The sequence below is a fragment of the Elephas maximus genome, chromosome 20 (assembly GCF_024166365.1).
Source record: "Elephas maximus indicus isolate mEleMax1 chromosome 20, mEleMax1 primary haplotype, whole genome shotgun sequence".
NCBI classification, from domain to species: domain Eukaryota; kingdom Metazoa; phylum Chordata; class Mammalia; order Proboscidea; family Elephantidae; genus Elephas; species Elephas maximus.
The window spans coordinates 42,298,920-42,326,711 of NC_064838.1; the positions used below are offsets into that span (position 1 = coordinate 42,298,920).

General features: G+C 47.1%; 1 protein-coding gene across 1 annotated transcript in view; it reads right to left on the minus strand.

The window, feature by feature from the left end:
* Positions 1 to 27,792, minus strand: part of EEFSEC (eukaryotic elongation factor, selenocysteine-tRNA specific) — a 300,555-nt gene that overhangs the window by 136,341 nt on the left and 136,422 nt on the right. Inside the window, exons 3-4 of the mRNA XM_049863135.1 lie at positions 24,792 to 24,888; positions 18,457 to 18,621 (exon numbers count right to left, since the gene is read on the minus strand). Coding sequence (XP_049719092.1) covers positions 18,457 to 18,621; positions 24,792 to 24,888 — 262 coding nt within the window. The remainder of the gene's footprint in view (positions 1 to 18,456; positions 18,622 to 24,791; positions 24,889 to 27,792) is intronic.

Below are 27,792 nucleotides of genomic sequence, written 5' to 3' on the forward strand. Positions count from 1 at the left end.
GTTCTCAATCAGGGCTGATTTTGCCCCCCAACGGATAATGGGCAATGTCTAGAAATATTTTTGGTTATCACGACTGAGGTCGGGGAGACGCTAGTAGCATCTGGTGGATAGAGGCCAGAATGTTGCCAAATATCCTACAGTGCACAGGACAATCCCACAACAGATTCATTGGCCCAACATGTCAAGCATGCTGAGGCTGAGAACCCTCCTCTGCTCAGCCCCTGAAGGGTTAAACTGCGGCACTGCCCAGGCCACCTTCCCGCAAGGACTGCATTAAGGCAGCCAGCAGGGAGATGGGCTGCAGCCGTATGGTTCACATTAGCAGCGCTCCGCTTGGCAGTGTTCCCTCTGGCTGGCTGCCTTCTCTCCCTGCCCCAACCACTCTCCATCCCAACTCAAAAGAAAATACCAGGATCCACATATAAAACCAGCTCACTCCCCTCCTGTCTCTTACCCAGGTCTTGAATAAAATAAACTCTTAAACTCCTGACCTTCCGCCCAATCACCCCTGTTAGTTTCAAAGCAGCAGCGGTGGGAAGCCCGTGGTGGGAGCAGCGATGTCCTCCCGGTTACCCGGAGGCTCCGCAGACCAGGCTGGCACCAAGTAGGCCTGAGCAGCTTCTCCAAAGCTGAGCCCAGGGTATCTGTGATCTTAGAGAAGGCACACTCTCCCCAGAAATGCCCCCCACTCCTGATCCTAAAATGCCAAAGCTGGAGCTACTCAAGCCCTCACCTTTCAGGATGAAGAAGGGCTCCCAAGCCAAGATCGAGAAGAGGTTTGGGTGTATTTAAACATCAGAAATATAACCTTAGACTAAACAGCTGAATCCTGCTTTTTAACTTTTCTAGCCAGAGGCCCCAGCTGCAGAGACTAAATACACCAAGAGCTCACAAGGGTATTATGCCCCAAACTTCTCTGAGTACCAGACCCCAAGCCTTCTAGACATCGCCAACTGGATACCCCCAAAACAGCTCAAACTTATTAAGAACAAAACCCATTCCATGCTGTTCCCACTCTGCCTCCACACCCGACTTTAGACCCTTCAAGGTTCCCTCCCCAGCAATGGCACCACCAGCCAGCCTGTCACTCAAGCCAAGGATCTGGGCTTCATCCTTGACATGCCTCTCCCCACTCACCTTCCCATATTTATTCCATGACCAAACCTTGGTAATGTCATCGCCCAAATACCCCTTAAGTCCTACTCTATTGCCACTAGCCTAGTCCCATCCCCCTCAATCTGCCTGGACTACTGCAACAGCCTCCTAGCTGGTCCCCAGAAATGTACACTGGCCCCCCTCCAGTCCATTCTCCACACCATCTGTCTCTCTCAAACACAAAAGTAAATACATACACACACAACACTCCACCCTTAAAAACCTCTTCCCACCTTCACCGTGCTTCCCTTCACTTGCATTATCAAACCAGACTAACATCTTCAACTGACTGGCTCAGGAGGCCCTATGTGGTCTGCTCCCACCTACCTCACAGCCTCATCCAGCACCTCTCAGCCTGCCTCCACTCTCTGGGCTCCAGCCAAATGCCTTTCTTTCAGGTCTTCAAGGTCACTAAGCCATCTCCCACCACAGGGCCTTTGCACTTACTGTTCCCTCTGCCTGGACCACTAACTACACCTACACTTCAACTCATTATCTCATAGGAAAGTCCTCCTCATCCTTCAGATTCAGGGCCGGCTCTGACCCTCAGTCTAGGTCAGTTCCTGTGTTCTCTGAATCTCTCAAAGACCTCTACCCTGTCCTCAAAGGCTCTATCTTGGCCTAATTGTACATGTGCATGTGTGTGGTGAAGCAGCGTGCCAGAAAGGGAGGCCAACAGGCAGGCAGATGCAGTGATACAGACCAGTGACTCATCCTCATCTACATACCCATGTTTTATGTCTTTGCAAACACTGGTCACTAACAGCCAGCCAAGGAGGTGGCTATGCTGCCTGATTTGTTGGGGGGGGTGGGGGGTGGGGGTGGGGGGTGGGCTGCGCAGCTGTGTACTTACAGACAGCTCAACAGCCCACAAAAGGCTGGCTCAGACTCTGCATTACCCTTGCCCAGAATCAGCTCATTTAAATACTTTTTTTGGGGGGGAAGAAAACTTTGAATGGCTGGAATTATTTTTAAACAAGAACATGCTATAATGAAGTTTTTTAGCAAAACTTCAGTCAAAAGCAGGCAAGTGTCTTTATATCTTTATTTTAATAAGACATCTCACTTGCCCTTTCCTGGTGATTATTAGAAGTTGACTGTGAACAACTAAAGCAATGTTTACGGTATTTTTATTACTGTTTTATTTCTTAAAAGAATTATAAATATTCGATTTAAGTGGTACATTGGCTTTACGCACCTTCAGGAAACATTTAACTTTCCGTAACAAGAAAAACACAGACAAAAAGGTCACAGCAGAAACCCAGAACCTGCCAGAGTAGTCAGGGGACTCACCACCAGCTGTGAGTGGGGCCTGCCTCAGCCTGAGGTGCCAGGTCAGAGGGACTGGAAAGGGGTGGGGAGAGGCACTCTGGCAGCTGGCCCTGCCGACTGAAGCCAGGGGAAAGGAAACTCATCCTTACTGAGCTTGCTGCATTTTCAGTCAAACCCGAACTCCTTGCCATGGCCCTGAAGGCCCTCAATGATCTGCTCCTACCTGGCTCTCCCTGCTCCCTTCCTCTCTCCTCTCCCTCACACAGTGATAGCCTCCTCCTGGCTGGCTGCTGCCACCTCAGGAACTGGCTCTAGCTGTTCCCTCTGCCTGAAATGCTCTTCCCCCAGATCTTTGAACAGATGGATCCTTTTTGTCATTTAAAATTCAACTGGGATATCATCTTCTCAAAGACAGGACTCCTGATCTGAAGGAGAACCCCAATTCCATTTATTCTCAATCATTTCACCATACGGAGGTCCCCGGGTGGTGAAAACGGTTTGTGCTCAGCTGCTAACCTAAAGGTTGGTGGTTCGAACCCACCCAATGGTGGATGAAAGAAAGTCCTGGCAATCTACTTCCATAAAGATTACAGCTAAGAAAACCCTATGGAGCAGTTCTACTCCATAACACATGGAGTTGCCATGATTCAGAATCGACTCAACAGTAATGGGTTTGAATTTCGGCTTTTCATTACAAGGTAAATTAGATAATTTATTTGCTTATATTCCTATTAGGAGGTAAAACTCTGAGAATAGAAACATGGCCTACCTTATTTGCCTCTACCCCACTACCTGTCCGGCACCTGGCACACAGTATGCACTCAATGATACATGATGAATAAACATGCTAGACACTTTATATAATATTTTCATCTCCTTTTAAACTTCCCACAGTCATCCTATAAAGTAAGCACTGTCATTTACCTCATTTTGCAGTTGAGGAAACTGAGGCTCAGAATGTTAAGTTACCAAGGTCACACAGCAGGTGGGAAACCAGAGACCTGAACCAAGTCTCTCCAACTTCAGAGCCAAGCTCTGTCCACGGTTTTCCCAAATTGCCTGATATAAAAACGTTATATTGCAGTGATGGTTACAAAATTAGTTCCCTGGCTCCTGCTGACTGGGACTCGGGATCTCAGGCAGGACCAGGAATTTTTAACAAGCATTCCAGGTGATTTTTAATGGCCCACCCCAAACCCCAGCTGAGTTTGAGAAACAATGAGTTAGGCCAGGCTAAACCCAGAATTTCACCATCAAAGGGCAAGAGCAGAGGTTGCATGTGGTAGCTTATTCTAAACCTGGGCAAGTACCAGGGACCAAAGCCTTAAGGCTAAGCCCAGAAGAGTACAGGGGATCAAGAACGGACTCTGGGGAAAAGCTGGAACAGGGACCAGAGCCAGGAAGGCAGAGTGGCTGAGTGCACAAGCTGGACAGGCAAGAGGGCATGAAGGAGGGAGATAATGGTACCTGTGAGTTTCCTGATCCCACATGGCCCCTAGAAGGGATCTCACACCTAATTCCTGGGTACAGCAGTACCTTCCCAATAAGACAAAAAACGTTCCCAGGCCACATGCCACTTGGCCTGTGGACCTTCTCTTCTGTCTAGACTTTGGCTCTCAAAACATCCTCCTGCCGCCCAAAACCCCGGCTCTCCTGGACCCAATCACCTCTGGGTCAGGCCCTGTGTCAGATCTCTAGCCTGGACTCCCTGATATGCCCCCACCAGTACTGCCAGCCCCCACTCACTCAAATATCTCATGGACACCTTTCAGAAGATCACCAAAACCATCTACTTACCCTCCATCTACCCAGGCTCCAGTCACAATAAACACCAAGTTCTCCCTTAGCCAAATCTGGCATTTCCTCAACTCTGGGATATTCCCTCTGCTTGGAATGCCCCAGCAAACCTCTGTTATCCTCTGAGACTCAGCTTCCCCACCCCATGCCTGGAAAGCTCTCGTGGGTATCCCCACGGCCCTGTGGGTGCCAGTCTGACCAGCACCTTCACCATAGAGATGAGGTATCTGTCTGCTTGCCTATCAACCCCACCCCACCGTAGCCCCCAGAGGCCAGCCCCAGACACTGCCTTCTTCCAGTGGCCCAGTCCCCAACATGAGATGCATTAAGACGACTCTGGGAAGGCTGTGAGCTAGGCTGGCTGCATGGGTGAGCTCAGAAGGGGCCTACGTGGTCACACTTTCCATTCACACCAGCACTTGGTTCAAATGTAGAAAGAAAGCAATGGCCTTCCGAGAAACAGGCATGGCCAAGGCACCCCATCATATTCTTTCTTACTCATGTCACCTTCCTATATGGGGAAACCACTTATACTGAAAATAATGACACAGGAGGAAAGGGAACGATGGGGCAATCCATGGCTCCTCCTTTCAGACCTTCTTGACTCACAAGTAAGTTGGAGGTAGAGTATTGGTTGTATGTGCTCATACCAAGAAATGAAATAAGAACAATTGAGTTAGTTTTGTACAGTGCTTCCACTATTCTGGTAAGAATGATATATATATGCATGTACAACTTACATGAGTTGTATAATTTTGGTGATATCACATACAAGTTGAATGCTCTAATATTTGCATTTAAAAGTGGCATTGTACAACATGAATATAATATTCAGTCTTTACTTAGAAGTACATTAAATAGATTAAAAACCTGACAAATCGAGATAAGAAAGGAAAAAGCTTTATATTTTAATAAATTTAAAGTACATTTAACAACATTTGGACCACTGGTGGCACAGTGATTAAGAGCTTGGCTGCTAATCAAAAGGTCGGCAGGTCGAATCCACCAGCTGCTCCTTGGAAACCCTATGTGGCAGTTCTTCTATGTCCTATAGGGTTGCTGTGAGTCAGAACCGACTCAACGGCAACGGGTTAACAACACTTTGAACAAGAGGTCCTTGCATTTTCATTTTGTACTGGGTCCCAAAATTATATACCCAGCCCTGACTGCAGGTGCTGATTTGTAAGGGCAGAGACCAGGCCTTTCAGTTCAGCACCTATCTCTAGGCCTAGCAAGAGTGAACATCACTGGGCTGCTCAATAAAAAATTGCTGGATGAACCAACAAACACACAGACTAACTGATGGGTGGATGGATAAGTGGGTGGATAGACGCTCTCTCAGCAGCCACTGACTTCATGCTGGCAGCTACTTCCCTGGACCTCAGACAGGTCAAAAACCAAATATTTCTTTGCGGGCCAAATGGCACCCACACTCATGTTGGGCAGAGCCTGGTACCAGTCGATCTCCCACTAACCAAGCACTTTCTGCACCAAGGCCACTTCCAACTGGTGCTCTGACCCTGGCTGGGTTCCTACTTCCTGACAGCAGAACCTCCCCCTCAGGCCCCTAGATGTCTGCACCCCATTGTTCTAGGGCTTGCCAGGCCTCTGGATCACTGCCAAAGCACATTTTCAAGGCCCCTTCATTGACATGTACGTAACATTCAAAGGGACCATAGTTGACAGCTAACCAGAGGAAAACAACAGCACTCAAGGGACTATAGACACAAAGTTTGGGCAAGGCCTCACTCATTTCACCCTCACTGCTTCAAAACCTGTGACAGTCCCACCGGGGTGAGTCAGCATTTCCCCAAAAGTTACATGACCACTGAGGGGGAAACAAGAGTGTGAATGCCCCCCGCTCCCAGGAGGACCCACCTTCATCTGAAGACTTACTTATGAATGAGGCCTGGCAGTACAGAGGGCCACAGTGTCAGCTGAGGTGTCCCAACGTGGACAGGGATCATATCTGGCACAGTGCCCAGTCCATGCTATAGCACTCCACAAATGTCCTTTGTAACCAAATCACTATCTGTTCCTAAACCAATAAAACTGATTTAATTTCACTCAAAATCTTTTGTAAATGAGAAGGATTTTTCAGACAACAACTTGCAGTGTGATGGCAGGGTGCCTTGGGACCTGAGTCTCCCAAAGTTGCTCTGGGTAGGACCCACACTGACCCAGGCTCCCCCAGTGTGCAGCTCTCACCGGGAGTTGCCTGGAGGCCCACAGCACTCCACCTGTCCACTTTTGCTACCTTCATGTCTGGTCACCTCCCAGCAACTTCCTGGGTGTGGCACAGCACTCCACCCTGAAGTGTGCTGGTGAAGGTGTCAGGACCAAGGCTTTGTATGGAGATGGAAGAGGGGGTGATGACAGCTAATGCTCACTGAGCACTCACTCTAACCTAGGCGCTGGTGTAAGTGTAAGCCGTGCACCATCTCTCAAAGAGGGGTAATATCATTATTCCCACATTATAACTGAGGAAACAGGGCAAGTCTGTGGGATTCAAACTCAAACAAAACAGATTTTTTTAAAAATAATTTTTATTGTGCTTTAATTTCAAGTTTACAAATCAAGTCAGTCTCTCACACAAAAACCCATATACACCTTGCTACACACTCCCAGTTACTCTCCCCCTAATGAGACAGCCTGCTCTCTCCCTCCACTCTCTCTTTTCATGTCCTTTTCACCAGCTTCTAACCCCCTCCACCCTCTCATCTCCCCTCCAGGAAGGAAAATACCAACATAGGCTCAAGTGTCCACCTGATCCAAGAAGCTCACTCCTCACCAGCATCCCTCTCCAACCCATTGTCCAGTCTAATCCATGTCTGAAGAGTTGGCTTCGGGAATGGTTCCTGTCCTGGGGCAACAGAAGGTCTGGGGGCCATGACCACCAGGGTCCTCCCAGTCTCAGTCAGATCATTAAGTCTGGTCTTATGAGAATTTGGGGTCTGCATCCCACTGCTCCCCTGCTCCCTCAGGGGTTCTCTGTTGTGTTCCCTGTCAGGACTGTCATCGGTTGTAGCCAGACACCATCTAGTTCTTCTGGTCTCAGGAAGATGTAGTCTCTGGTTCATGTGGCCCTTTCTGTCTCTTGGGCTCGTAATCACCTGGTGTCCTTGGTGTTCTTCATTCTCCTTTGATCCAGGTGGGTTGAGACCAATTGATGCATCTTAGATGGCTGCTTGCTAGCGTTTAAGACCCGAAACGCCACTCTTCAAAGTGGGATGCAGAATGTTTTCTTAATAGATTTTATTAGGCCAATTGACTTAGATGTCCCCTGAAACCATGGTCCCCAGACCCCTGCCCCTGCTACGCTGGCCTTCGAAGCATTCAGTTTATTCAGGAAATTTCTTTGCTTTTGGCTTAGTCCAATTGTGCTGACCTCCCCTGTATTGTGTGCTGTCTTTCCCTTCACCTAAAATAGTTCTCATCTACTACTAATTAGTGAATACCCCTCTCCCATCTTCCCTCCCCCATCTCGTAACGACGAAAGAATGTTTTCTTCTCAGTTTAAACTATTTCTCAAGTTCTTATAATAGTGGTCTTATACAATATTTGTCCTTTTGCAACTGACTGATTTTACTCAGCATAATGCCTTCCAGGTTCCGTCCTCACTGTTCTTTATCAATGTGTAGTACTCCATTGTGTGAATATACCATAATTTATTTATCTATTCATCTGTTGATGGGCACCTTGGTTGCTTCCATCTTTTTGCTATTGTAAACAGTGCTGCAATAAACATGGGCATGCATATATCTGTTCGTATAAAGGCTCTTATTTCTCTAGGATATATTCCAAGGAGTGGGATTGCTGGATCCTATGCTAGTTCTATTTCCAGCTTTTTAAGGAAGCATCAAATCGATTTCCAAAGTGGTTGTACCATTTGACATTCCCACCAGCAGTGTAGAAGTGTTCTAATCTCTCCACAGCCTCTCCAACATTTATTATTTTGTGTTTTTTGGATTAATGCCAGCCTTGTTGGAGTGAGATGAAATCTCATTGTAGTTTTGATCTGCATTTCTCTAATGGCTAATGATCATGAACATTTCCTCATACATCTGTTAGCTACTGAATGTCTTCTTTAGTGAAGAGTCTATTTCTATTCATATCTTTTGCCCATTTTTTAATTGGGTTATTTGTCTTTTTGCAGTTGAGTTTTGCAGTATCATGTAGATTTTAGAGATCAGGCACTGATCAGAAATGTCATAGCTAAAAACTTTTTCCCAGTCTGTAGGTAGTCTTTTTCCTCTTTTGGTGAAGTCTTTGGATGAGCATAGGTGTTTGATTTTTAGGAGCTCCCAGTTATCTAGTTTTTCTTCTGTATTCTTCATAATGCTTTCTATACTGTTTATGCCATGTATCAGGGCTCCTAACGTTGTCCCTATTTTTTCTTCCATGAGCTTTATCATTTTAGATTTTATATTTAGGTCTTTGATCCACTTTGATTTAGTTTTTGTGCATGGAGTGAGATACGGGTCTTGTTTCATTTTTTTGCAGATGGATATCCAGTTATGCCAGCACCATTTGTTAAAAAGACTGTCTTTTCCCCATTTAACTGTTTTGGGGCCTCTGTCAAATATCAACTGCTCACATGTGGATGGATTTATGTCTGGATTCTCAATTCTGTTCCATTGGTCCATGTATCTGTTGTTGTACCAGTACCAGGCTGTTTTGACTACTGTGGAGGTATAATAGGTTCTAAAATCAGGTAAACTAAGGCCTTCCACTTTGTTCTTCTTTTTCAGTAATGCCTTATTTATCCAGGGCCTCTTTCCCTTCCATATGAAATCGGTGATTTGTTTCTCCATCTCATTAAAGAATGTCTTTGGGATTTGGATCGGAATTGCATTAAATGTACAGATTGCTTTTCGTAGAACAGACATTTTCATAATGTTAAGTCTTTCTATCCACGAGCAAGGTGTGTTCCTCCACGTATGTAAATCTCTTTTGGTTTCTTGCAGAAGTGTACTGAAGTTTTCTTTGATTAAGTCTTTTACATCTCTGGTAAGATTTATTCCTAATATTTTATCTTCTTGGGGGCTACTGTAAATGGTATTGATTTGGTGATTTCCTCTTCGATGTTCTTTTTGTTGGTGTAGAGGAATCCAACTGATTTTTATATGTTTACCTTGTATCCCGATACTCTGCTGAACTCTTCTATTAGTTTCAGTAGTTTTCTGGAGGGTTCCTTAGGGTTTTCTTTGCATAAGATCATGTCATCTGCAAATGGAGATACTTTTACTTCTTTCTTGCCAATCTGGATGTCCTTTATTTCTTTATCTAGCCTAATTGCTCTGGCTAGGACTTCCAGCACAATGTTGAATAAGAGTGGTGATAAAGGGCATCCTTGTCTGGTTCCTGATCTCAATGGGAATGTTCTCAGGCTCTCTCCATTTAGGGTGATGTTGGCTGTTGGCTTTGTATAGATGCCCTTTATTATGTTGAGAAATTTTCCTTCTATTCCTATTTTGCTGAGAGGTTTTATCATGAATGAATGTTGAACTTTGTCAAACGCCTTTTCTGCATCAATTGATAAAATCATGTGATTCTTGTCTTTTGTTTTATTTATGGGGTGGATTACATTAATTGTTTTTCTAATGTTGAACCATCCCTGCATGCCTGTTAGGAATCCCACTTGGTCATGGTGAATTATTTTTTTGATATGTTGATGAATTCTATTAGCTAGAATTTTGTTGAGGATTTTTGCATCTACATTCATGAGGGATATAGGTCTGTAATTTTCTTTTCTTGTGGTGTCTTTACCTGGTTTTGGTATCAGGGATATGGTGGCTTCATAGAATGAGTTTGGTAGTATTCCGTCCTTTTCTATGCTCTGAAATACCTTTAGTAGTAGTGGTGTTAACACTTCTCTGAAAGTTTGGTAGAACTCTGCGGTGAAGCCGTCCGGACCAGGGCTTTTTTTTATTGGGAGTTTTTTGATCACCTTTTCAATCTCTTCTTTTGTTATGGGTCTATTTAGTTGTTCTGCCTCTGTTTGTGTTAGTTTAGGGTAGGTACTGTGTTTCTAGGAATTCATCCATTTCTTCTAGGTTTTCAAATTTATCTGAGTATAGTTTTTCATAGTAATCTGATATGATTCTTCTAATTTCAGTTGGGTCTGTTGTAACATAGCAAACAGTTTTTGATGCTCTGTTCTTCACCTCCACATGACAGCACTCCTTGCCTCCCCCTGTCAAGGACAAGGTATATACATACAAGCAGTGGTACTGCCCTTGCTCAGGCATAGGGGTAGGGAGGGGAAAGGCTGGCATCCTAAGATGGACATCCCATCCAAAGAAGCAGGTGCTGAGAAAAGCCTGGTAGACGCAGGCAACAGACCCTCAGGAAAGGGTTGGGAAGGCTGCAGCTCGGTCAGGGCCAAGTGGAAGTCTATACAGCCACCCAGTGCTGGGCACCAGCTGATAACTCACAAACTCACAAGCATGGCCAGGCAGGGCTGGCAGCTTGACGAAGTGTGCCCACCTCAGCAGTGGAGCAGGGCTGTGCCAGCATGGGCCACAAAGCTGCCCCGCTGTCATCCTTCCGTAAGAAGATGCCACTTGGGCTGTAGCTGGCATTTCCTCCATGCTGCACCTCAGCCAGGTGAGCCAGATTGCCTTTCCACAGGTGGAGGATTTTGTGAACCACTGACACCTCTCAGGAGGGAAGACAACTACTGTGATACATCCAGCCCTCATCTTAGCACAAAAAGCTAGCTGTGCCCGCTGCTCAGACACTGACCTGAGGTTGACCTCAGGGATTCCAGCCAGCCTCTCAAATGAGGGCTTGCTTAAAGCCCTCAGGAGGATAAGGCAGAACGAGGCGGCGCCTCTAAATCAGTTCCAGCAGCTTCCGCGTCTGAGGGTCCCTGGACCATTCAGTTTAAGGGGGTATGGGCCCAAGGGCTCATGGCTGCCCACACTCACTCAGGCAGCTGGGGCGCATGCTCAGATTCTGGATGTCAGAGCGGAATCCAGGGTTCTTCACTGACCAGCTTGGACAAGACTTTAACCTCCTTGTGTCTCTGTCTCATCACCTGTCAAATGCGGGATAGTAACAGCGCTGCCTCACAGAGTCATCAAAAGCCTTGAACAAATGCACATACAGGTCTGAGAACAGGGCGCAGCACACAGTAAGCTTTCAGAAAACCCCCAACAACGAACCTACGCTCCCACCCACTTGGCCGCCTTCCCTGGGCTCACCCACACCCTGTCGCACTTCAGAACCCATGGACTCTAAAAGCCAGGTTCTCTAAGAGTTGAGACAATCTGAAAGCAGTCAGGCCCCTGGGTTCCAGCCCCAGTCCTGTGTGTAGACATGTCAGCATGAAGTAAAGGGAGGCTCACACACAAAAGAATGAGGGGGGACAAGTCTTCTGAAGTGCAAGCCAGCACTGGTACTTCTTGCTACAGCCACTTCTCTGGGGACTGATGTCAAAGGCACAAAATTCACTTGAGACTGAGGGGTGAGAAAGAGCTCAAGGACTTCCACAGAAAAATGGCCTGTAAAGAGGCAGCATCTCACAACTCGTAAGATCTTTAGGATGCTAAACAGGCCTCTGCCAACAGCACTTACAGCCAGAAACCTTCTGAGTCCCTGCCGCCTCTTCAATCAATCTCTGTCCTCACCTGTGATGTCCTTCCTGACCTGGGTCTCCTTGGCGAGACAACAGGATATTACAAGTTGGCTGCAGATGTGACTCACATGCCCAAGCCAAAGAAAGGCAGGATGGAGGCAAAGGCCTCACAGAGCCTGTCCAGGATGTGCAGGCGAGCAGGGCTCAGGCCCCACCCCCAAGTCACTGTGCTCTGGGGAAGACAAGATTCAGAGTTGTGTGATGACAGCAATGATAAAGACACAATCTCTTCTTGCAGGCCTTACCACAAACACATTCTGAGGGTCTTGTCAAGTCTGCACAACTACCCCCATGAGAAAACTGAGGCTGTGTGAGGTGAAGAATCAGCCCCCACAGTCAGTGATGGGAGGGGCTCAGGCACAGCCTACCCGTGTCTGAGCCTGGGCTATAGAGGGGGACACATGAGAGCACCAGGCCAGCTGAATGCCTGGCAGTCTCGCCTGCCCAACATCTACTCTGCATTTTCTGGTAATAGGACCCCAATGTGCCTAGGGAACCACCCATTCCAGCTCCAGGGGGGATGCAGGGTCTGCACCTGCCCAGTGAGAACACTGCTCTTGTCCTGGCCACAGGGATGAGCTCCTAGCCCAGCCAGGCCATGGAGACCCATTTCTACCACGTGCTCATAATTACTGGAGACAAGAAGCCTTTCCACTGCTGTCATTTAGGATGCTTGGGCCACAAGTGACAGGTAACCCTGACTGCAGCAGGAAGGACACTAAGTCTTGCACAAAACCTCACGTCGCAGCTGGGAAAACCCAGCACACCTTGTCAGGGTGCAGGCTTGCCTTGGCCTCCTTTTGTGTTCACTTCATCCCTGGCTGAGAGCAAGAGGACTGTTTACCCCCTCAAGTCCAGGCCTCACATTCTTCCTCCCTTCAGTGTCCAAAGGAGGGGGAAAGGTTGTCTTTTCCTGTACAAAAAGACAACCTTAGACACAAGGAAACCTTTCCCCAAGCCCCCAGTAGACGTCCCTTCACACCCGTCCAACTGCTCCGAATTGGGTGGCACGTGCCTGGTGGGATTCTTGCAGATCGGGTGGGGTCACTGGCACAGAGTGGTATGGAGAGTTACCCACACAAGCAGTGTGCCTGGGCTCACAGGGGAAGATGGGCAGCCCGAACTGCGGGGTGGTGCCAGGGTGCCCACCTATGAGTGGAACCCACACTGAGCCCAGCAGGGCCAGGGCTGCAGAAAGGCACCACGTCTGACTACACAACTCCCCAGACATTTTAGTAACCTGAGCCAAAAAATGTACCGTCACGCTTAAGCCAATTTGAGTTGGTTTCTGTCACTTACAACCAAAGTCCTGCTGAATATAGTGACAGCAGTGAGTGGTCCCGTGTGGCTCTAGGATGAGACACTGAGGCGAGGGGGCAATCAAAGAAGAGAGAATCTGCCTTCTGTGCCATGCACAGCACTTTAGACCTTACCTGTTAGTGATGAGGGCCTGTTGGTGACAGGGGCCCACTGAAGGATCTGAGCAGGAGAAGAGCACAAACACAACTCAGCTTACCAAGGCCCTCTGTCAGACAGGCTGGCACTGGAGGCAGGGTACGGAGCTGGTGCTGGTGGCAACAATTGAGTGGGACCCTGTGCAGTGGCTGAGGAGCTAGAGACGCAGGGCCTGAGGCAATGTGCGCCTCCTCAGGCAGACTGCCAAGTGAGGGCTGATCTGCTCAAGGGTCACATGTGTCTCCCTCCAGCTTTCCCAAAATCTCCCTGGATTTCCTTGCCTACCCTTCTCTCCTTCCTCTTCCCTCTTCTCTCTGAACATCTCTGCAGGCTGTTGTGCCCCACCCACTCTCCCTGGGCCGGGGAGTAGCCCCAGCTCTGTGCACCTGGCACACAGAGCCATGCTCAAGGCACAGAGAGCAGAGAGCGGGGCTTCAAGTGGCAGAAAATAAACCACACAAAAACATCAAATTCACAAAAGCCTTCCTTCATTGATATACAGACATGTAAAAATTGCCTATCTTCTGAAACAGAAAATAGTTAAGGATAAAAATTACTCGTTGTGTTTTCTAGATGAAAAACACAGAGGCAGAGAAAGCTGAGTTTCGAGAGCTCGTTTCAACAGGTGGCTCGGGAAGCCCGCTCCATCTCCCTGGGCACTTGATTCACAAGCACTTATCTGAAAATGAGCCAGCTTTTGAGACAGGGTACCTCTCCACAGCTGCTGGCAGACAAAACCATCAAGATGTAGGTCTCTCAAAGGAGGCACAGCCAGAGCAGGAAGCAGCCAACTGCCCAGCTCAAGTTTCTGAGTCTGTAGCCAGGGCAGGGCCAGCTACTCCAAATACAGCCCTCGAAGGTCACTATTTATCACTTTCAAATCAAAATCTTCTTAAAAAACAAATTGTATATTTGTTTTACCAACCATTTCCCACAGGGGCCTTCTGGGGCCAAGCCTTAGGCCACGCTGAGAACACGGAAAGGAAGAGGGTACTTACTGTCCCTGCCCTCCAGGGCTGAGAGTAGGAGGAGGTGCAGGCATGAGGACACATATGGGCAAGACTGCGGCTTCACTGCAAACCTGGAGCATGCACCAGGTCACAGGTACTTTCACCACAAGTAGGTAAAACTTGGGCTGGGCTTGGAAGGTGTAAAAGGAATTCCCACCAGAACACACTCCAGGTAGGGAAACAGCCATGCAAAGGCTCCCCGCTGTAGTATTTGGCAACTCTAACGAGCTGGCTGCGAGCCTCCAGAAGCAGGGCAGGGCAGGGCAGGGCAGGAAGCGTGGCGTCTGCAGGCCCACTTGGGCAAGAAAACAGGTTCTTTCTAGATGGCACAGTCTTATCTCATCCTTGTGATTAGCTTCCAAGAGCAAAGGCAGAGGTAAGAGGAGCACCACCTAGTAGTGTATTTAAGATTTTCTTCTTCCTTTCTAGTTTTTTTTTTTTTTTTTTAAATAAAGAGGAAAACAAATCTGAATGTGGACTTGATTTGGAAGAATATGCTAAGGGGTTGCAAAGCATCTTTCCATTTCAATAACTCACTCTGCGTTCCCGTAAAGAAGTATTTCCTTACATCAGTAAAGTATCCCACCATTTCCTACTTCTAGAACCCACAAAAGAAGCTCACAACACGAAAATAAAATTGGATGGCAACAGTAATGATGATATAGTATCAATTACTGAAATCTACCATGTGCCCCTGGGTGCCAGGAGCTTTGCATGCGCTACCCCAGTCCATGCCACACCACTTCCCATCTTCCAGAGGCCTGAACACAGCCACGCATGCAGGAGTCACTATGAGTTTTTGCTGAATTAGGTGACACAGAGGCCTTGTTGGACTTGTGGTCATGGAGCTGGTGAATAGCAGACTTGGTCCCCCTGAACGTCCAGCCCGGCTCTTCTGCTATGGTCTGTGGCTTTGATGGTTTCTGATGTCACAACTCTGATAGCCAATTGCCACTAGAAATATCACTAGCTGAGGGCATTAACAGTCAGCACCACCCAGGACTCCAAAAAGATAATCAGCCAAGTACAGAATTCCAACACTGAAGAATTCCAACACTGAAGGCAAAGGAGGGCTCAGAGTAATTCACTTACTTCAGACCTACGAGTCTGCAATCCCAAGATCAGAACCTTATCAGAGAGGCATTTCCCAGGCTAAGGACTGAGAAAACCAAAACGCCTGAGAAGAAGGCTGGCATACCTCAGGAAGTCAGGAGCTAAACCACTCTGGGGTTTAAATGGGATTTTTTGTGTGCTCCTTCACCCCCCTATTCCCCAACATTTCCTCGCTCACTAATCAGCCCCAGCTGGGGGCAGGCATGGGCAGCAGGGACAAGAGCCGGGTATGGCAGGCTCCAGCAGGCCAGCGCAGGCCAGGAGGGGAAAGCGGCTGTTTATTTGGAATGGCTGTGCCCCGCCTCTGAGGGAGTTCAAGTGGTCACATGTGTCCGAGTCTGCTAGTGAAATGTGACAGGGATGTCACTGTGTTTGGGAAGAAGCCGTCAAGTTGAAAAGCTCCTGCCCTGAGCTAGCCTCAGTGTCCAATAGGCCCTGGCCTCCAGTTCTGAGTAGTGGAAGGTAGGGGTGGGAGGAGGTCAGAAGGAGCTGTGAAGCTCGGCCTCTCTGAAATGTGCTACTGTACCTTCCAAGGCCTGGGGAGGGACTCCTGCACACCTATCCAGTTGTTCCTCGGCCAGGTGTGTGCTTAGGAGGAGAGGAAGCACTTTGGCCGAGGTCTGCTCTGGGCTCCAGAGGCAGCGTGGCACAGCACACAGCACATGGTCTTCAGGGCTGGACGAGTGACTTCAAGTGCCAGCTGTGCTGTCTGGTTACCTGACATCCCGGGCTCAGTTCTCCCACCTGCCAGATGGGCCTCACAGGAAAGGACAGGACAAGCACAGCTGGCTGTGGGTCTGTAGCAGCTCTGATTCCAGCACTGCCAGGCAGGGCCCTGTTAATGCCAACCAGCCCTCTGCTCAGATGGTGCACTCTGCAAGCTGAGACGACAAGCAGGGCGTTGCAATTTCTCTCAAGAAAAACAAAGCTCAGAGGGGCTGAGGGACTTGTCCCACCCCGTGGCCTTGCCTCCCACATAGCAGCAGACACCAAGACAGCTGAAAAGTAGACTGGGGGAAAACGGCACACCAAAGCAAGAGGAGAATTACATGGATACCTGCCCAACCACTACAGACCAACAACGGAATCCTTATAGCCAAGTTCCACCATTATAAGACAGAGAAGAGTGGCCAAGGCTTCAGAAGATGCCCCTCAAACATCCCTGCCAGCTGTCCATGACTGACCAGCCCCATCTCATCGTCCCCACTTCTGGCCCTGCCACACTCGTGGTCCTAGTACTGCTGCCCCTGAACCTGTGATCACGTTACCTTCTCCTCTCTCTAGAGCCCCAGGTACTCCCATCCAAGGTCTACCCCCTCTCTACGGTCCTCTTCCGACACCATCTCCCTACCCCCAGGTCCTCCCCCAGGCTCTGGACATGTTTTCTCCCAGGGCAAAGGGGACATCAGGTCACGGTGGCCCACAGGGGTCAGCATTACAAAACACAAGGACTGGAAAGAAACGTGGCATCTGATTCAGTCTATGCTGCAGCTAAGAATTAGCACATAGTCACAGCTATGATCTTAATTTTGTTAGATATAAATTCACCTTATTTTCATAATTTGGGCTTTAGTTTTTAAGATCTATACTTTTAGTCCCTCGCTTAAGGTAGGCTTTATTTACGTGGTCCTCTTCCAGGACAAATGGTCTACACCTAGTAGACCTACTGCAGCCAGTGGAAGAGGGGGATTACCATCTGAAGTGGATAGGGGAGGCCCCAAGACTCAGGGGAGAGCAAGGCCTTGCCTCCCGCTCCTGCTGATGCATCCAGAAGTCCTGGCACCTGGCCAGAGAAGGACCTTGAAAAAAAGCCTTTCTTTTTGATTGGTCCTCCTTGATCAGGAAGACCACTACCCCTACAGAAGGAAGCAACAACCACACCACCATAAAACAGGGGGAGAGGCTAAGACTAGAATCTGAAATTTCCTTCACCTGGGGAAGCCCTGGTCATTCCTCTAACCGCTGAAGTGCCCCCTTTCCTACCAGGAATGGCAAAAACTGGCATGGGCATGTGCAGTGCCCTCCTTGGTCCCCACCTAGTGAGTCAGACAACTTTAGAACCTGCCTCAGCACAGCACTCCAGGTGGCTATTCCCAGTTAGCATGTGTACTGGATTCCCTCATCCATAGGGCTATGAGAACTTCCGAATATCTCTAGCAGCTGGCATTGTCCTATATAAATCCACAAGGCTGAGTGATACCTAGGGAGCAGCCAGACCCCAGCACCCCAATGCAGCCTCACTGGCTCTAACTAGCTCCCGCTCCCACCCTCCATCTCCCCTAAAGGGGAAGGGCAGTCAGTGAAGCTGTAAGCTTTTCTTGTCCAGTGAATAAAACTGTAAGAAAAGCCCATGGGGTAAGGGGAATATCAAGGCCACTGGACACCTCTGAAATCAGAGCTTGGGTAGGTGCCTGAAGATGTGGTGATGGGGAGACCCCAGCTGTCCATCCTTCTCCCAGGTACTCAGAAGGATAACATGGCGCCTGCCACTGGTCACTGGGAGTATGAAAACTGATCTGGGTTACTGCCAGGCTGTACAGCTCTGAAGGAGTCCTGAGTGGCTCAGTTATGTGCTCAACTATGACACAAAACTCAAACTGTTTTCAATTTCAGATTCTGTGGTTAAGAAGAAGGTACCCAGAAGCACATCCCCACGTACTTGCTACCATGACACATGGAGGGATTGAAGAAAGGCAGGGTCCACATCCAGCACTCTAACTTGTTGACCACGTGATCTTGTGCCCACCTTCCCTTCTGGAGCCTTAGATTCTTCATCTAGAAAGAACACCTACCTGGGAGGCTACCAATAAATGGCTGTTGTCAGGATGATGGGGGAGTGTGGCAGTTCTGGAGTCCAGGTCAGAGAATGCACAGCAGGACGTGGCTGAGCAGCCAGGGGGCGGGTGAGCAGGAGAGAAGGTAGAGCACGGCCGGCAGGCAAAGGGCTGTGGCCTATGGCCTACCCACAAGGCTGGAGACTGAGGCCAAAAGGAAGGACAGGGCAAGACTAACCTTGAGGGCTGGAATCTCCACACTGTCACCGAGGCTGATGGAGCCTGAGAGAATGGTTCCTGTCATCACAGTGCCTTGGCCCTTGATGGAGAAACAATGGTCCACAGACATGAGGAACGGTCCCGACGGGTCTCTCGTTGGGATGGAAATCTGGGACGTCAGGAGCTAGAAAAGAGATGCTGGTGGCAACACCCATGGGTGCCATGCCCTGTCAGAGAAAGGCAGTGAGATGGGAGGGCAGAGGAGGGCAGAGGCTGTGATGGGCCAGTGGCTTGTCAGCATAGCCAAGGTAAGCCCCAGCTGCAAGCCTGCACCCTGGCAAACAGGCCCAGGTGCCCAGAAACAGACAGCTCCGTGATTACACACAAGCCTGGCCATGGTCGCAGCTCTCTCTGCTCAGTAAAAAGGAAAAGGGATCTCAAGAAGAGTCCCTGTCCTCTCCTGTAAAAAGGAAAAGGGAACTCAAGAGGAGTCCCTGTCCTCTCCTGTCAGGATAACTACAATAGTCCAGAAGGCTTCCACCCCATACCAGAGGCAGCCTGGTCACTCCTGGGCCTCGTGTATATTTTTAGTCTTCCGATGCCTTCAGGATGTAAGGTTTGTCACCATCCAGCCCCAGTACTGTTGGGCCCTCATCTCTCAGCATCTCCCACCTCAGCCCAGGCTCCAGCCCTGGGCAGGTCTGGGACACCTCCCCACCAGCAACTTCTTTACCCAGCCAGCCTGGCTCACCCTGCTCCCCACACCACTTCCTCTGAAAATGCTTTTCTACCCTCTTTGCATGACTGCAGCCCCCTTCACCCATCACCACAGTGGGCACACTCTACTGTGGTGTTCTGTTTTGTTCCCCACCTCCTATAGGGTTGTGAGCACTTCCAAGTACCTCTAAGAGCTGGCACTGTGCCTGAGAGAAAGACAAGCAAATGAAAGAAAAAGCAAAGAAGATACAGGGAGAGGTGGGGGAAGGCTGCTCCCAGGGGCAGCTGCCCAGACAGGCACATTTGACTATGGGCAGGCCAGGTCTGGGGGCAGAGAGTTCTAGAACAAGAGGCTATGAAGCCTTTCTTCGCACCCAGGGCCGCCCATGGGCCATTTCTTCAAGCCCCTGCCAAGATGGAGAGCTGGCCCAACTTCTGTGACAGGGCCAACGCTCCCTCCCCCACAGCTTGTGGTTCTGCTTTTCCTCCCTCTCCGGCTCTTTCCATATGCTTTCAACTTCAACAAACCAATCTTCTTTATGCCATCTACGTGCTCGAGATGTTGTCAGAGCTAATTATCAATAAACAAATGAAAATAAAAACTGCATTCTTTTATTTTGCTACTTTCTGATTTCATATGGGATAGGTTGTCGAAAAAGTATTCGGTAATGAATGTTCCCAAAATCTTACTTTTGTGATAATAATTCATTTGGAAAAAAACTAGAGATTGAACACAGGCTTTGGCCTGAGATTTATGCAGACTTCTTAACGGCATATACTAACATCCTTCACAGCAGCATTCTTGTGGACTGTGCCTTAAACAACTGCCCCATGCTTTCAGGCCAGTGTTCTCCGGAGCTGATGAAAAAGTAACAAAGTCCTCACCAAAAAAATGTGGGGCTGTTTTGTTTTCTTTTGGGCTAAGTCGCAGTGAACACAGTCAGCGTCCAACACCTTGGCTTTGGAGATCCCAGTGCAAGAAAACAACAAAGCAGATCCCAGCAACTAACCTGAGTTTGAATCCTGGCCCGCCACTTACGCACTGTAAGATCTTGGTCAAGTGACTGAACCTCTCTGAATCTTAGATTCTTCCTCGGTAAAATGGGGATAAATAATTCAAGCCTTCCAGGGCACCTGGGTATATTAATAGCTATATATGTAAAGAACACAGTGCACTGCCTGGTGTATACATCATTGTCACATTCACACTGACATTGCTCTGTTGCAAGCACATTTGACTTATTAACTCATTTAATTCTCACAACAACTCTATGAGTGAATTGTTAATATTATATTCCTCTGATGGTTAATTTTATGTGTCAACTTGGCTAGGCTATGATTTTCAGTGGTTTGGCCAGATACTGGATCGATTGTTATTCCATAATGCTATGTAATGTAATCAATCACCTTCCATGATGTGATCTGAAGTGATCAATCAATCAGTTGAAAGGGACGTTTCCTTGGGAGTATGGTTTGCCTCCAGAATATAAATAGCTATTCTGGCAGAGCTCACACTTCTGACTCTGAGCTCTTCTTGTCTCAGATCTTGGGACAAAAGACTGCAGAAGTTTCTGGCCTGCTGCCTGACCTATGAATGCAAGCCTGTAGAAGTCTCTGGCCTGGAGCCTGACTTACAGATTTGGGGCCTGCCAGCCCCATAACTGCGTGAGCCAGTCCCTTGAAGTAAATCTCAATCATTCAATATCTCTCTCTCTCTATCTGTCTGTCTGTCTGCCTATAAATGTCTCACTGGTTTTACCCCTATAGAAAACCCAAACTACGACATTTTGGTACCAGGAGTGGTATCTAGGGTGGTCCTCTAGAAACTCAAACTAAGACAAATTGGTACCAGAATTTCACATTCTAAAGTGTATAAGTGGTTTTGCAATTGGGTAATGGGTAGTGGCCTCAAGAATTTGGATGTGCTTCATAGGAAGGCCCTAGACTGCCTTGAATAGACTGTTGGTAAAGGTATGGACACCGAGGGTAATCCTGACAGGGGCTTAGAAGGAACTGAGAGCCGTGGTGGGAAGCTTCTGTCGTTGTGAGCAGAGTGTTCCTGGAAATGTGGGTGTTAAACGTGGCTTTAAAAGGAAATGATGAGCATGTGGTTGGACACTGGAGGGAAGGTAATGTCCTTTATATAGCAGCAAAACACTTATCTGAATTATGTTCAAATACTTAGTCAAGCGCAGAACTTGTAAGTGATGAACTTGAATATTTGGTTTAGGAGAGTTCTAAACAAGATCTGAAAAGGGCTGAGTGCTTTCTCCTCGTCACTTATGTGAGAGGAAAGAGATAGACTGTCTCAGTCATCTAGTGCTGCTGTAAAAGAAACACCACAAGTGGATGGCTTACACAAAGCGAAGTTTATTTCCTCCCAGTAAAGTAGGCTGAAAGTCCAAACTTGGGCTGCCAGCTCCAGGGGGAGGCTTTCTCTCTCCGTCGGCCTTCTCATCAATCTTCCCCTGGACTAGGAGCTTCTCCATGCAAGAACCCTGGATCCAAAGGATGCGCTCTGCTCCTGGCACTGCTTTCTTGGTGGTATGATGTCCCGAACTTACTGCTTGCTTCCCTTTCATTTCTTGAGAGATAAAAGGTGGTGCAGGCCACACCCCAGAGAAACTCCCTTTACACTAGATCAGGGATGTGACCTGGGTTAATGGTGTTACCATCCTACCCTAATGCTCTTTAACATAAAATTACAATTACAAAATGGAGGACAACCACACAACACTGGAAATCATGGCTTAACCAATTTGACACATATTTTTAGGAGACACAATTTAATCCATGACACAGACTTAAAAATGAACTGTGCAAAATGAAATGAGAATTTAAAGATTTGGAAAATTCTGTCATACAAACTAAGGAAATATGACCTAGGATTTTCACCACGGGCTTGGATACACAATCTTTTGTTAAAAAGATTAAGTCTGGGACTGATGGATCTAATGAACCACCACAGCAGAAATCCCATCAGCTCCAAGTGAAAGGGACAGAGGCAGTACAAAATAAAGAAAAGCTGTCTGCCTCCTGGAATTCTTCAGGCAGGAAATGAGGCAAGAGAGTGACTTGCTTGCAAACATCTCTTGTCCTCCAAGAAAAAGAAGGCACCATCCTAGGAACAGTTTGCAGATCAGCAGAACTTCTGGAGGAACCATGGTGGGCAGGGCTGCCTCCATTTCAAAGGGTGGAAAAACCGCCTCCTAGGTTTCAAAGGCAGAGTTCTACCCCCTTGGTTCCAGAGTACAGGGCTGCCATTTACATGGGCCAAGAGGATGCGCCTTCTCCCAAAACTGAGGGGGTAAGGCTGCCATGCCCAATAGCCAGGAGAATGGGGCCTTAACCTAAAGTTGAGGGGGTAGGGCTGCTATGCCCAGAGAGCAGGAAAACGAAGCTACACAAGGCCAAGGGGCTGGGGTCAAAACTCAAGTAGACTAGGAAAATGGGGCTGCCCAAATCCAAGGGGCCAAGGTTGCCCTCGTAATGGGCCTGGAATGTGAGGCCAATGCCCAGGGCTGCGGGGCTTCCACCCAGAATACAGGGAACGTGGTCAACACCCAGAGCCTGGAGGGCAGGGCCACTGACCACACAGTCCTGGAGAACAGAGGATTATTTTCAAGCCTTAAAAGCTAATGAAATTTGCTCTACTGAGTTTTTTACTTGGTTAGTGCCCAAAAACCCTTCTTTTCCTCCAATTTCTCCAATTTGTAATAGAAATGTCTACCCTGTGCTTGTTCTACCATCATACTCTGGGAGCAAATAGCTTCAACTTGTGTTCTGGATTTCACAAGTTCACTGATGGGGAGGAATTTTGCCTCAGGATGGAATACATCCAGAGTTTCACCCATACTTGATTTAGATGACTCAGAAGATGAGATTTTGGACTTGGAGTTGATTTAAGACTTTTGGGATGATGTGTGCCATGAATTGAATTGTGTCCCCCAAAAAAGTACGTCAACTTGGCTAGTCTATGATTCCCAGTAATGTGTGATTGTCCACCATTTTGTCATCTGATGTGATTTTCCTATCTGTTTTAAATCTTATTTCTATGATGTTAATGAGATGGGATTAGTGGCAGTTATGTTAATGAGACAGGGCTCAATCTACAAGATTAGATTGTGTCTTAAGCCAATCTCTTTTGAGATACAAAAGAGAGAATTGAGCAGAGAGACATGGGGACCTCATACTACCAAGAAAACAGTGCCAGGAGCAGAGCGCCTGGGTTCCTGTGCAAAGAAGCTCCTAGAGCAGGACAAGACTGATGAGAGGACCTTCCTCCAGAACTGACGCAGAGAGAGAGCCTCCCCTGGAGTGGGTGCCCTGAATTTGGACTTCTAGCCTACCACACCATGAAAGAACGAACTTCTGCTTTGTTTAGGCCACCCACTTGTGGTGCTTCTGTTGTAGCAGCCCTCGATAACCAAGACAATGTGACAGGGTAAATGTGTTTTGTATGTGCAAAAAATATACATTTTGAGGGCTCAAATGGTAGAATGTTATGGATTGAATTGTGTCCCCCAAAAATAAGCATTGTAAAGCCTAGCCCTTTACATCTATGAATGTGATCCCACTTGGGAATAGTGGTTTGTTATGTTAATGACACCATCAGTATAGGCATGTCTTAAGCCACTCCCTTTTGAGATATAAAAAGAGCAGATTAGGCACAGAGGCAAAGCAGCACAGATTGGGGAAGAGAGATGCCATGCCACAGGAAGATCACCAAGGAACTGAGGAACAGAAGCTGAAAACAGACAAGGACATTTCCCGAGAGCCAAAAGAGAAAGAAAGCCTTCCCCTAAAGCCAGCAAGCTGAAGTGGAGCCTCTAGCTTCCTAGATTATGAGAAAATAAATATCTGTTCATTAAAGCCACCCACTTGGTATTTCTGTTACAACAGCACAAAGAAACTAAGACAATTCCTTACTTTATTGGTGAAGGAACTGAGGCAAGAGAGAAAATCATTTGCCCAAGATCACAGAGATACTAAGTGGTGGAGCCAGGGTTTGAGCCCAGCAGTCTAGCTCTACACTGTGGGTTCAACCAGTGAGCACCACTATCCCCGTCTTCACTGTTACCATCATTAGTGGTGCCACTACCATGACCACACTCTCTGCTGGCTGACCTTGGGCCCCTGGCTTGATGACTGGGCTTCCTCCCTCTGTCAATGACCACTGAGGCCATGAGGAATTATGCTGTCCGCCTCACTGCTGAGCCATCTACTTCACCCCAGACCGGGTCCAGGCCAGCACACTGGAGGGGCCTCACCTAATGAGTGCAGTGTGAAGGGATGAGATGGATGACACTATCCGAGCTCGACGCTGGCAGGAGCTACTATGTGTGAGGGGAGGGTTTGACAAGTGTTACGCAGAGCTAGGGAATGGGGGTGAGTTAGATCTCCTATGGGCCCCAGGCCTGGTGTCCTTTGTTTGTTTGGTTTTTGGCTTATTTTTATGAAGTAGGTGGGTGGAGGTATGCTTAGATGTGAGAGAGGAAGGTTAATGGACCCAACTCAGAGTCTTCTTGCCTGGGCTACTTCTCTCTCTTTTTCTCCCTCAGGACAGAGCTGAACACATGGGCCCCTGACTGAGCAGAGCTGGGGCCAGAAGGCAAACAGGATGCAAGCTGACAGTACCTCAATAAGCTCCGAGATACCCTGTGGAGCTTCTGTTTCAGGTGCCTCTGGTCCTCCAGGTTTGGCCGCCACTGGTATAATTGGTGCCCCTCGGAACCTAGGGTAGAAAAACAAGTCCCATCACAATTACACAGATTATCAGCAGGGACAATGTATGTCTATAGAGCACTGGCTAACAACCAAACACTATTGGGCACCTGTTTTTTAATCCCTTCAGAAGTGCCTCAGGAAGAGGGTATCATTCATTTTCATTTTGCAGGAAAGAACATGGAGGCCCCAAAGGGAGATGCCTTGCAATTGACAACAGAATTAAAAAGGGCCCTCTCAGGATTTAAACTCTACCTTTAGAGCCCTCCCACATCAGTGATCCCTGATCCCAGGCCTCTGAATAAAAGGCCCCTTTAAGAGACTGATAGATACATCCCAGCCACCTGGAGAGATTCCAGGTGTACTAAAGATTCCAGGTGTACTAGTAACCAAAAATTCTCTGAAGATGCACCTGAACTGCACCTTCACCATCCCCATGTCTAAGCGATGGCATTCCTGCCTGGACAATGCAAAGCCCTACCAGGAGAGCCCTGCCTTTTTATAAGGAGATCCTTTCTATGATAGTACATTCATCTTTTCCATTAAAAAAAAAGAAAAAAAAGTCGTGTAATGCTGTCAGGAAAAAAAATGGAAAAGAGAAAACAAATAACCCATAATCCCACCATTGGTGGGATTTTTTTCCAATCTTATTTTTTCTATGCATTGCCAATGGATTAACTTTTCACGTTTTGCTTAATATATGCACACAATTCCATATCCTGCTGATTTAGTTACATTATATCATAAACAATTTTTTGTTGAATGATAGCTACCACAACAGCGATAATAAGTCCCTTAGCTAAACGAAGCATATAACACTATAGAGTTGTTACCACTGTATAGATGAGAAACTTGAGGCTTAAAGAGGCTAATTAATTTGCTCCAAGTCATGGGCTACAAACCACAGAGTCAAATTCAAACACACCCCGTGTGACTCTAGAATCAGAACTCTCAGCCTCTATGTTATACTCCTTCTCCTGCCCTGGTGGCACAGTGGTTAAGAGCTCAGCTGCTAACCAAAAGGTCAGCAGTTTGAACCCACCAGCCCCTCCTTGGAAACAGTATGAGGCAGCTCTACTCTATCCTATAGGGTCACTATGAGTCGGAATCAACTGGGTGGCAACAGATTTGGTTTGGTTTTTTTATGTAATAGCTCAGGAAGTGGGTAAGTGCTTTTTCCCTTAATGTTTGGGGTATTTCAAAATCTTAACTATGATAAATAAAACTGTGATAAACCTGCTGGTGAACACGACTCACTTTTGCATTGACTTTGTGATAAATTGCTGGGGTATAAATCTAAGACTCAACGCACATTGAAAGGACAATAAAAATGGCAAAAAAAGGACATCAAAAATTCTCTCCTCTATAAAAGCAATGAGAACACTGGCAAAAACCAACATATTCAAAACTCTGAAAATTAACCAAAAGGCTGCAGCAATCTGGGGAGTGTTTATTTAAAAAAAAAAAAAAAAAAAGACTGAATCTCAGTAAGAACAAGTAAGTTTTGGACGTTTTAACTTGCCCTATTCCCGTCTACTCCTCAACTCCTCAGTAGCCTTGAAAACCAGCTGCCTGGCAGCCACTGGAAGGAGCACAACAGGGTTGGAGCTCCTTTGAACATCCATTCTCAGGGAACTATTGTGTGATTTGCCTAATGGTTCCATGGGAGACCCTACTTGCAAAACTTGTCTTTATTTGGCCTGAGTTGGAGCTCATCAACCACAAACAGCCTTTTCCCCAGGAGTATTTTGTCAAAAACAATCAGAAGCAATTGTTTGACATCATGGTTGCCTGAGGCAGATGATAACATTTTTGGCAAACAACAGGCTGACCAAAAAATTCAAAATGAAAACCTGGGGAGCAAGATGTCCATAAGGAGCTCAGGAAATCTCTGTCACATACCAGGAAATCTTGAAGGCCACATGCAGGCATAAGACTGTGGGCATGCCCAGGGAAAGACCCTGAGAAGGCAATAAGCTCTCACCTCTGCTTAAGTTTGAGGTTCTGTGCAGGCAGAAAGTGACCACTAAGATGGAATTATAAACTGCCTGGCCAAGAATTGAAGACATGTCCCAACACACACAGAGCCCTTCAGCAAAGATTGGGAGACTTATTGTTTCTAGGCATTTAAGGAAATTTCTGTATAATCATTAGCTAAACACTAAGCTAATTAAGCAGAGACTTCAGTGGCCACACATGACAAAGAATAGAAAATTCTTACACAGAAGAAAGGGGGGTGGGGAGAAACAGAATTAATCCAAATAAGTCATTAAACAAAAACACCACACCATGGGGACTGGGAAGAATTTGATTTCCAGAGGTTCCAAACTATATTATTTTAAATGTTCAATTTTAACAAAAATTTGCAATATATACAAAGAAACAAGAATATGGCCCATACACAAGAAAAGGGAAGTTAACAGAAACTGTCCCTGAGAGAGCCCAGATATTGGATTTACTAGACAAATACTTTAAGTCAGCTATTTCAAGTATGTTCAAAGAACTAAAGGAAACTATGTCTAAAGAAATAAAAGAAAATATGAGAATAATGCCTCACCAAATAGAGACTCTAAAAATAGAAATTATTTTAAAAAAGAAAGGATGGAAGAGAGGGAAGGACGGTGTACAAACAAACCAAAGAGAAATTCTAGAGTTGAAAAGTACAATAACTAAAACAAATAATTCAGTAGAGAAGCTCAATAGAAGATTTGGGCAGGCAGAAGAAACTTGAAGATGGGTCAAATGAGATCAACCAGTCTAAGGAAAAGAAAGAAAAAAGAATGAAGAAAAATAGACACAGCCTCAGAGACATGTGAGATACCATCAAGCATACCAATATATGTATAATATGAGTTCTAAAAGGAGAGGACATAAGGCAGATAAAATATTAAGAAATAAAGGCCAAAAACTCCCC